The following is an 11,786-nucleotide window of genomic DNA, read 5'->3' as shown; positions in this document are numbered from 1 at the left end:
CTCCTTTTCCACCTATCCACTCCACCCTCTCCGACCTGACCTATCACCTTCATCCCCTCCCCCACTCACCTATTGTACTCTATGCTACTTTCTCCCCACCCCCACCCTCCTCTAGCTTATCTCTCCACGCTTCAGGCTCTCTGCCTTTATTCCTGATGAAGGGCTTTTGCCTGAAACATCGATTTCGAAGCTCCTCGGATGCTGCCTGAACTGCTGTGCTCTTCCAGCACCACTGATCCAGACTCTGGTTTCCAGCATCTGCAGTCATTGTTTTTACCTAGTAATTTAAGAATACCTAACAGCAGGTGAATGGAACAAGTGAAGCTAAAATTTGCAGAATTTATGATTTGCAACTTTTCAAAGGCCATTGAGAGGTCAGGTTAATGCAAATGTCATGATCCACTTTATAAAGTGTACTTGAATCTCAAGTCCCACTTCTAGGGTCATCACACAAGTTAAAGATCTCCAATTTTCCTGTCTGATGAACTCAGGTTAACTGGTAATACTGACCAGGTTCCTGCACTTAACAAGAAATTACTGTTTCTTATAAACACATCTAATCTGACCACAGGAGACAATCGATTAATCATCCTCTAACCTAAACTCTATCCCTCCTAAACCAGTGCAGACAGATACAGGCAAACAAAAATCTTAAATGTTATGCATGTCGGGAAAACATTATGGCACTCAGTTAATAGCATTAATCCATATGATCCAATGAAGTGTCATTGCTTCTTCCAAGCACTTCTGATCTTTTATGGTTCCAAGTCCTTTCAGGTCTTTGCTGAGGACACAGGGTGGTTGATACACTAACTGTTTAGTCTCTCAGTCACTGGTTAGCGGCAGCATCTTCAGGCAGTGGAGAGTGCGAGCAACTTGCTACCCTCTAACTTTTGGTTACTTCTCTCCTAAAAGAGACAGTATGCTGTCTTTTGAAAATTAAAAGACTTCATGCCCTTGTATTGTTCACACACTGGTTGGCCAACTGCCCAGGAGCCAATCAGAGAACTGTTATCATGCTGAACACGCTTGACACAAGCAACCAACAGACTGTGTCTCTATCTCTGGGTAAAGCTGAGCTGAACACACACCTATAGTGATATTGAGCAATGAAGCCACAACCATCAACCCGCGCTCTCTCCCTCTGAATTTGAATGAGGCAATGGTATAAATACAGCTCACAATGAGTTCAAGTAACTTATTTAAAACTGCAACATTCTGTTTCAGTTTTCTTGGCACAATCCAAAAATAAAGAAATTTAAAGTTAAAAAATTCCATTTACCCAAACTATGATTGACCAATTAAGAGTAAGTTTCAGAATAGAATAAAAATAATAATTGAGTTGAATCTTCTTCATTCATAAAGGACTACTTTCATTGGTGAGACTTCTGATGTTCTATGGGCTTTATTTTTTTCAGAAATATATTTCAAGAATTTTACTTGGTTTGTCAGTATTTTTGGTTAATTTTACATTATTCCATGCAACTGAGTTGTAGAATCTGAAACTGCATTGATTGAGGAAGACAATGGTGTTGTCTTGTGAAAGTCTACAGAAGCTCAGTGAAGTCTAACTTTGATCAGCAAGCAAGCATAATTTAAATGCATCAAAATTTAACAAATATATCAGTTTATTCAGTAATTATTATGAAGGAGGAGGTTTTAGTTTTAACCTATTGTTTTCTGAAATACCTGCAAGTGGTGGAGGCTGGTACAATTACAACATGTAAAAGGCATCTGGATGGGTACATGAATAGGAAGGGTTCAGAGGGGTATGGGCCAAATGCTGGCAAGTGGGACTGGATTACTTTAGGATATCTGGTTGGCATCATTGTAAGTCCATGTCCAATGCTGTTTTCTCTTGAGAAGATTCTGTAAAAGCATCTTTGTTTAATACAGTTTGCATTTCGTAATAAGCCAACCATACTTCTGGGGTAACCTAGAGTCATAGAGATCCTCAGAACAGAAAATAGCTCTTTGGGCCATCATGTCCACAGCAGTCAAACACGAGATTCTAATCTAATTTTCCACCACTTGACACGTAACCTTTTATGACTTGGCATTGCAAGTGCATATCTAAAGGTATCTGTGCCAAATTATGTAGCCAGACTGTGCAAGGAGATAGGATTTACTTTCCTGTAGGATATTTATGAATGAGCTTATTAAAATAGTGAGTCAGAGAAATTGCAGATAAACTTGAAGTTTTTTCCTCGTGGAATTTTTTTTTAGATTAGATTACTTACAGTGTGAAAACAGGTTCTTCGGCCCAACAAGTCCACACTGACCTGCCACCCACCCAGACCTATTCCCCTATATTTACCCCTTCACCTAATACTACGGGTAATTTAGCATGGCCAATTCACCTAGCCTGCACATTTTTGGACTGTGGGAGGAAACCGGAACACACAGAGGAAACCCACACAGACACGGGGAGAATGTGCAAACTCCACACAGTCAGTCGCCTGAGGCGGGAATTGAATCTGGGTCTCTGGCGCTGTGAGGTAGTAGTGCTAACCACTGTGCCACCGTGCTGCCCACAAATTGCAATGTATGATTTCAGAGTCATTGCTGAAACTAAATAGAAAATATTTTATATTGATGCACTGAAAATAATATTTTAGTTTTTAAAAAAATGGCTCTTTGTGAATATTCAGAGTGAATCCTGGGTTGTATAAAATAATTTTTCAAAAAACACTAGTCAGCAGTGACACCTTACAGGCAGCAGAGGGTGATGTTGAACTATGAAAGATTTATAACATCTCTCCGTGGTGCAATGGCAGCCTCTATCGATAGAAAAGCAGTACTACAAGATGAGTTAAAATCGTATGAGCATTTTTCCCTTTATTATAATATACCTTAAGATTTTATTAAATTTGAAGGATTGCTACCTAATTAAAGTCATGATCTAATCAAGCCAATTCTAATTAATATGTAGTTATTCACTGTCCAAATACAGTGAATTTGACTAACACACAGCTAGATTTACCTAAATGCTATTTCTCAAATTGACTGACCGTATTCAATAGAAACTAAGTTTTCTACTCTCAATTATATCAGCTTTGGTTCACATTGCCTGCACCTTCTTGAATGAAAGTGTTTGCTTCTCATGTCTAAGTTTTTGTTGCAAAACGTCATTGATTCAATATTTGAAAATATTTTTTTCCTTACAGTTCAGTTATGGTGACAAGCAACAGTCCCCGAATACTGTCATGATCCAGACAACATTTCTCCGTCTTCTGTCAAAGGAAGCTTCCCAAAATATTACCTATCATTGTAAGAACAGCATTGCTTACATGGATGACCAGACTGGCAACCTTAAGAAAGCCTTGATTCTTAAGAGTGCCAATGACATTGAGATCAAAGCTGAAGGAAGTAACCGATTTAAATATAGTGTGCTGGAAGATGGCTGCACTGTAAGTATTAAGAATTGAAGTATTTCAGTTACAAGAAGTGTATTTCTACCTAACTCTCTCAAACTCTTTGTGTTACCCTGCCAAAATAACAGTAATAATAAGTAATTGCTTCTTTGGATAGGAATTTTGGCTCCCAAATTGGTGGATTTTGACCAGGTGGGAGGTTAAAGTGTTAAAAACTTGATCTCCCCACTCCAACTGCACTAACCTCCATTCAGCCATGTCTTCTCCCACAGCTCCCCCTGCTGACCTTTCATGAGGCTTCAGCATTCACCCCTGAGGCCTTTCGTCTCATTCTATCACATGCACCTGGCCTTTGAACTGACCACCCTTACACCTTGCCTAGCCTCCACATTTCCATACTGCAGCCTCCATCCCAGCCTTTGAACCCTGCCTCAGCTTTGGATCAACTTAGTTTCTAATCTCTCTCGCAACTTGGATTCTGATTTCCCAATCCCCAGACTCCAGTCCCCCTCTATCCTGATCAGTATGCACACTGCTGACACCATTCCCCACTATCGAGATGGGATTTCCTTTCTGCTCTGTGGATATTGCCTGGTGCCATAGGCCTAGCAGCAAGGCAGCCAGTCAGTCTCCTACTCTGGCTGGCTGTGGCCTCAGAACAGAGGGAAAATAAAATATTAATCAGGTCCTGCTGTTAAACTTGGCAGAGCATGTTTGTTCTGGCTTTCCTGACTTCATTCCAGCTCCCCTCTGCATCTTATATTTGCATGTGCTGTCGTAACCTTCTTCTCATTGTTTTCTCAGCTTTCGGTTTTATCTATTCATTATTCCATCATGCAATCCCACTCCAGACAAAACTTTTCTTTCTTTGGTATAGCCATACCTTCGCCCTTTGTACCATGAAATCTTTAATCACTTAAGCTCTCCTGTCTTCTATCTGTCATTACCAACCCCTCCCTCTTGTTCCACCTCTCTGCTTACCTTTTTTTTTCATTTACTCAAAACACCTGAAACATTAAATCCATTTCTGTTTCCACAAAATGCTGCCAAGTTCTTGCCACGGTCTCTTTTTTCACGACCTTTTCATGGGGACATTTCTAACTGAGATACAAGAGGGGAAATAGTGAATCTAATTTGCCAGATCAGTTGACTTCACTGGTTGCTGGCTCAGTGGTAGGGATCCATGGGTCTGGTGGAGCTGTGGGTGAAAAACTGAGCTTCATGATCTCTGCATAAATGTGCCCTTGTGCAAAATTCTGAAATTGTGGCCAGAATGTAGAGGGTAATGGTTGAATGTGCACCCGCAAAAACCCCACAGTTCCCGGCCATCGTATCACAGTCTGCTACAAAATACTTGAGAGAAGTGGTGTTGCTGTGGTTGGGGGTATGTTCGCTGAGCTGGGAAGTTGATTTGCAGACATTCCATCCCTGTCTAGGTGACGTCTTCAGCGCTTTCGAGTCTCCTGGGAAGCTCTGCTGTACTGTGTCTTGTGAAATTTATTTGGTTCCATTCCTGCTGCTTCCAGTTGTTGGTTCTAGTAGCCGGTACATTGGGTCTCAGTCAATGAGCTTGTTGATAGAGTCCGTGGATGAGTGCCATGTTTCTAGAAATTCTCTGGCTATCCTCTGTTTAGCTTGTCCTATGATCGTTGTGCTGACACAGTCGAACTTGTGGTCCTTGTCATCTGTGTATATGGCTATTAGGGACAGCTGGTCATGGTGTTTAGTGGCGAGTTGGTGTTCATGGGTGTGATTGCTAGTTGTCTGTTTGTTTGTCCTATATAGTATTTCATGCAGTCTTTGTATGGAATCTTGTAAGTTACATTTGTCTTGTACATGATGGGGATAGGGTCTATTGTTCTGGTGAGTTATTGTCTGAGCGTGGCTGTTGGTTTATGGGATGTCATGAATCCCAGTAGTCGGAGAAGTCTGGCTGTCAGTTCCAAGACACTTTTTAATGTAAGGTAGCGTGGCTAGTGAGTTAGGTTGTGGTATGTCCTTGTCGTGATATTTGTCTGTTAGGCATCTATGGATGAAGTTTCAGGGATATCCGTTCTTGATGAAGACTCTATAGAAGTGTTCTTCTCTTCGCAAGTCGGGAGTGCTGCAGTGTGTCGTTGCCCAGAAATATTGTTGCTGAGGCTGTGATTGTTCTATCTGATAATACTGAGAATGTTCTTTAGGCAGTAAGGGCATCAAGGATTTTGGAGAAAAAAACACAGAAAAATGGAGTTGAGGATTATGAGATCAGCTATGGTCTCATTGAATGGCAGAGCAGACTCTATGGGCCGAATGGGCTACATCTGCTCCTACATTTTATGGTCTCACTGAGGAAAATGTTCTTGTTTGCTGACTCTGATTGAAGTTCGTGGAATCACTAATGGAGTTAAATTGTTAAACTGTTAAAAGTTAAACTGAATGATAATCTAGACTAGCTAAACATAGGCTAAAGCAGCATGCTTGAGATATACAATTGTATATGTCTTGCTTGTACATACTTCCAGCTGGAGAATTTATTTTTTTACTGGCTTTTGTCCTTTCCGTTATCCACTATTAAAAACATTGGCTCTGTACTTTCACAGACCTCCATCAGCATTTGATATTGAAGTAAAGTGGTCATTCTTCATGTGTGACCTTAAACAGCGAGTGTCTGCTGACTGTTTGACAACAGGGAGAATCTTAACCACACATGAACTTCCAGAAGTCCCCCTGGGTTAACAATTAGTTGTAGGAACCTCATCCACATTTCCCCTCCACTGATGATGAGGCTAGTTGTATGATGTATACTGCATTTGAGATCAACTCATTCATAACATAGAGGCATTGACTGAAGACCTTGTTCCTTATAACTTGACTATGTATTGTTCCAACCGCTGAAGAGGTGGGAGAGCTTGCAAAGAAGCTTACTAATATAAAGTAGATCTAATTAGACAAGAAAATATACATAACTTTTATTAGCCAATATTTTATTGGCTTTAAATTTTACCTTTTCTAAATTGTAGATCCACTTGTATAAAAGGTTTTCAGTTGATTTAATGGTAGCAGTCTTCATCTGTATGTCAGAAGGTCATGAGTTTGAGTTTCATTAAGGATTTCAGGAGATAGAAATATAGAGAGCAGCAGCAGGCCATTCAGTCCTTCAAGTCTGCATGTCCATTCACTATGATCATGGAAGATCATCCAACTCAATACCCTGTTATCGCTTTCTCCCCACACCCTTTGATCCCTTTAGCACTAAGCACTGTATCCAGCACCTCCATGAAAACATTCTGAGGCAGAAAATTCCTCACCCTCTGGGTGAAGTCATTTCTCATTGACGTGAAACATTAACTCTTGTTTATCATTGCTATCTTTATTTTGCATAAACACGATTACTTATATTTATGTGATGATTAGTTTTTTTTATTATTGGGATGCAGTTGAAATCTCAATGAAGTAATACTTGACAGCTGTGAAAACTCTTTCAAATCTCCAAATAACGTGAGTGAGAATGTGTGCCATGTAACAGTGTAACCTCTGCTGGAAACGAACATTGCTGTAATTTAATATTGCAATTGCCATGGCTTGTTTCAATAGATTTTCAGTACATTCATTCTTTTCTGTGTTTCCTCTGCAGAGACATTCTGGTAGTTGGGGCAAGACAGTTTTTGAGTATCGAACGCAGAACACGGCACGTCTGCCAATTGTGGATATTGCACCTGTGGATATTGGTGATTCCAATCAGGAATTTGGCATTGAAATTGGCCCAGTTTGTTTCTTGTAAAATAAAAGGACTTGGAGACTTTGAAAACATTCCTGAACTCTTGAATTAATGGCTGATCTAATCAGCACTGTATATACAAGTACTTAGAATTTCCAGCCCTTCATGACAATTATTTATTGTTCATATGAACCCAGCTAGTAAAACGTAAGATGTGATTTAAAAACTGTGGAAAATTCTGAGCAGTTTTTAGTGTAGTAACAATTATTGGCTCTTATGAGACAAGTTTGGAAATGGAAAGATTTTCACTCTAAAACCTAAAAGAAGATACAAAATATAGTTTTGGAAATGTTCACTTCTGAGGAAGCTCCATCTGATAGTTGTTGGGGCTGATTAGTGCACTGACAGGAAGCCAAGACTAGAGAATGGGCGACATTTTGTACCCCAAGCTCTTTGACCCACAATTCCTGCCAGGAAAGCTCCTTTCTGAGAGTGTGGAATCTGTCTCTATATCTATTAATTAGAATATGCTTCGATAACAAGCTTACCTACCGCACATATAAAAGATTTAGTTTTTTAAAAATCCCCATGTTTAAGCTACCTCATCTCTGTCAGAAGCTAGGATTCATTGATGCTTGTCTGATTCATTTGTTCTCCAGGTGCTATATTTCCAGGCTTCCTTCTGTGTTTGTTTACAGAACCAGGAGACAGAGGAAAGATATCATGGTGCTAGTTATAAGGATCCCATTTCCTATAAGCTTTTGATGAAGTAGCAGCAGACCCACACATTGATATTTTCATATTACTGTCATGTCAACTTTGAGTATGAATGATGTTCCTTATCTCTCAATTCAATTAGTAATAGTGAGTTCTGCATGTCTTAGAAACGAAAGCATGTAGGCGAAACCATTTTGCAATGCTTCTTTGTCTATCTCTTCAACAATGTTCTTTAATTCTCCAATAAAGAGGACCATTTTACAAGGAAACCAGAAATATTTACTGGCTGAATTAATTGATTCTCCCACTCCACCTCTCCGCTATCACTTCCCCTCCACCACCCCCCCTTGCCCCACCCACCATGACCCCAAGCCTTCAAATAATTGTAAATTCATAAAGTAGGAATATGTTTGAAAAATGACATTCACAAAATGTCTTTAACTCTGACCTGCTTCACTCTTTTTGAGTTGTAATGATACAGTCAATATTATACAAAGAGTCCCATCTGATGAGACATCTTTATGAAAAGGTGTAGAGGTCTCAAATTTATTTAAAAATGCAGTGGGAACAGTCAACATCCAACAAAGAGAAAATAAAATATTTATAATAAAAAGTTTATATTTACATCAATAATATTAAATTCTTACAGATTATATTCAACAACTAAATTTATTTTCTTCATTATAACTGATATGGTGAACACAGTTATGTTATTTACATAATTATTTCTTTGAGGTTTCAGTAGTTCAGGCCCTTTATCTTGTATCCTGCCTTTCAAATTGCTACTCAAAGTGGCAACAGCACCTGTATTTTGTTGCTCGATGAATTGGTTGAATACAGGTCCCAAAACACTTCTGCTGATCAGCTATTGTATAAGGTTGCACCTCCTCATTAATTCAGTTTTCATTTCTCAACACCTTTCTAGTACTATTTGTTTTTAATTGTGGTAATGTTTGCCTTCTTTTTGGCATGCTTTTAAATAGCCTTAAATCAAATCAATGCTATCTGAAGATATATTGTAACACAAATGCTTATGCAACATGTTATTTGAAAAGGTTTTTGTGCTAGATTAACAAGCTGAAATGGGAATTTATATTTCCGGATGGCTCAGAATTATTATATCCATGTGTTTCTCTTTATTCTTAGCGACAGAAATGACTCCTCTTGGAGACTTGTATAGCACTTTGCCTGCCATGCTTTGGGGACAGAGCCTCTATGTTTTTAACTTGCTGTAAGACCTATTTAATTATCTGAGTTTTAATGAAACTGCTCTTATGTAACAGTAAAAAAAATGAATAGGAAAATTAAATGTTTAAGCAATTTTTTAGTGTTTAAGCTTTTATTGTGAAGAAAACACTCTATAGAAAATGGGTTAGCTGTAATATGATTTGACTAAGGAAACCTGCATTACATAGGTTAATTGTTCTAATTTTAATTTCAGTTTAACTGGACCAACATTTCAGCACTTGAAACACCCTACAAAACTGAATGCCAATCCATAAAGAAGGAAGCTTTACTGTTATGTAATGTCTTATCACAACTCTCAGATTTTTTTTCACATACAAAGAGTGCCTTTGAAATGCAGTGATTGATGTTTTGTAAACAATAGTGACTACTGTTTCTGTTCCCTGTTTATAGTGCTGTACATAAATAACATGAAACGAGGAGCCAGTTGCCTGCTATTTTATTCTTTTACTACCAGCTGACAGTTAGAGATTAGACAGGTAGCAGAGGGTTGACAAGAAGATGGGCTGAGCACGCTGCCCACATTGGGGTTGGTTTAAATTTTTACAGACACATATCAGTCCAGCGATGGGGATCGCACAATAAAGCAGAATGCTTAAAATGTTAACAGATCACAGCCTGATGAAATATTTGGTGCTGCTGCTTTAAATTAACTGTAGGTCTGGGAAGATTTTGTGCACTTCTCTGTTAGGCAGTGGATCCATGGCTTGAAGCACCAACTGCCAAAGACCATGGCTCAGTGGTTAGCACTGCTGCCTCTCAGGGACCTGGATTCAATTCCCGCCTCAGGCAACTGACTGTGTGGAGTTTGCACGTTCTCCCCGTGTCTGCGTTTCCTCCCACAGTCCAAAGATGTGCAGGTCAGGTTAACTGGCCATGATAAATTGCCCGTACTGTTAGGTGAAGGGGTAAATGTAGTGGAATGCGTGGGTTGCTCTTCAGAGGGTTGGTGTGGATCTGTTGGGCTGAAGGGCCAACTCATTTTATGAGTTTTGGATAAAATGGTTTAAATTAATTACCAAGAATAAGTTTGCATTTCAATAATAACCTAGTGAAACAGTTAACACAGATTCAAAAGGAAAAAATTTTGTTTAACTAATCCTCTTGTCTTTTTGAGGAAGTAATAGCAGATGAGGCTATGTGACTGCTGTTTTCAGTTAAAGTAATGGGGTAGAAATCATTGGGCAGAAACACACTTTTTGTTTCCTCTGCCCAAGTTGCATGAACTTTTTCGAGAAGGTTTCACAGCAAGGCCTAATGAGTTCGCTCAGTATGTTTTACCAAGCTCACTTCATTAACAGCTTATCCCACACCTATGGCATCCCCCATGGTCAATTCCAACCTCATTTTACAATGTGCCAGTCCCAGAACAACTTGCTACTCTGCAGACATCTGCTCAAAGACTGGAATCCCTTGTGTCCAAATCACCTTTGAAAGGTGTGAGAGAGAGAGGGTGAGAGAAAGGGTGAGAGAGAGGGGTGAGAGCGAGATGGTGAGAGAGAGGGGTGAGAGAGAGGGTGTGAGAGAAAGAGGGTGAGAGAAAGGGTGAGAGAGAGAGGGGTGAGAGAGAGGGTGACAGAGAGAGTGTGAGAGAGAGAGGGGTGAGAGAGAGGAGCATTTCTCAATTAGAATCATTAAGCTCGCTGCCCTCTGGTGACCTATTTCCTTGTCTCCTTCCCTTTTTAAATAAGGTATTGCATTGACAGTTTTCCAATTCTCTGGGCCAGTTCCAGAATCGAAGGATTGCTGAAAGATTGCTATCAGTGGATCCACTGTCTGTAACTGGTTCCTTTGATATCCTAGGGATATATCCCAGGAGACTTATTAGGCTTTAGGCCCATTAGTTCTCATAATACATTCTCTCTGGTGATAGTTACTATATTTATTTCCCCTCCTCCTGCCTAACTCCGCCCCCCATCCCCTTGACTATTTCGGAATTTTGGAATAGTATTAGTGTTTTCATTTATAAAGATTGATGCAAAAGATGTATTCAACTCCTCTGCCATTTCCTGGCTCCCCATTATTTATTTCTCATCCTCTTTCTCTTGGCTACCTGTTTGAATCCAGCCTCTCTTTTCCTTCCCAAATACTTGAAGTAGCATGTTTTGTTGGTCTTGATATTAATTATGAGTTTACTCTCAAAGTTAATCTTCTCCCACTTTTTTGTTTGCTGTCTTTTTATTGATCTTTGAAATTTTCCTAATTATCTGTCTTACAACTAAACATTGCACGTTGTATACTATTTTCTTTCAAATTGATGCTATCCTTAACTTCCTTGGTTGACCATGGTTGTAGGCGGCCTGTCTCCCCAATATAGAGGAGGCCACACCGGCTGCAGCGGATGCAGTAGATGATGTTGTTTTATCCCCATTCCTAGAGTCTTCTTTGACTCACTGGTGTACATATTTGCTCCAACTCACTCTGTACTCATTGCTTTGTATTTACCCTTGTTTAAGCTTACCACAGTTGTTTCTGACCCATGTTCCTTCTTCTCAAACTGATTGCTAAGTTCTAGCACATTGTGGTCACTGTTTCCTCGGGAATCTTTCAATCTGACATAATTTGTTAAGTGTGCCTCATTATACATCACCAAATTCAAAATAGCCTGATGCCTGATTGGAACCACAACCTATTGTTCTTGGAAACTCTCCTGAGCACACATGATGAAATCTTTCTCATGACATCCTCTGCCCACCTAACTATTTCAATGTTAATGAAGATTAAACTCCCCCATGACTAATGTACTGCCT

General features: G+C 39.5%; 1 protein-coding gene across 1 annotated transcript in view; it reads left to right on the top strand.

The window, feature by feature from the left end:
• The window catches only part of LOC122551236 (collagen alpha-2(V) chain-like), a 256,530-nt gene extending 247,072 nt beyond the window's left edge, over positions 1-9,458 (top strand). Inside the window, exons 53-56 of the mRNA XM_043692826.1 lie at positions 3,168-3,410; positions 6,991-7,084; positions 8,938-9,022; positions 9,233-9,458. Of these exons, the coding sequence (XP_043548761.1) occupies positions 3,168-3,410; positions 6,991-7,084; positions 8,938-9,022; positions 9,233-9,293 (483 nt within the window). The 3' untranslated portion in view covers positions 9,294-9,458. The remainder of the gene's footprint in view (positions 1-3,167; positions 3,411-6,990; positions 7,085-8,937; positions 9,023-9,232) is intronic.
• The last annotated feature ends 2,328 nt before the right edge of the window (positions 9,459-11,786 follow it).

The sequence above is a fragment of the Chiloscyllium plagiosum genome, chromosome 7, assembly GCF_004010195.1.
Source record: "Chiloscyllium plagiosum isolate BGI_BamShark_2017 chromosome 7, ASM401019v2, whole genome shotgun sequence".
NCBI lineage: Eukaryota > Metazoa > Chordata > Chondrichthyes > Orectolobiformes > Hemiscylliidae > Chiloscyllium > Chiloscyllium plagiosum.
The sequence above is the reverse complement of the archived record's forward strand: the minus strand, read 5'-3'. Positions and strand labels throughout refer to the sequence as shown.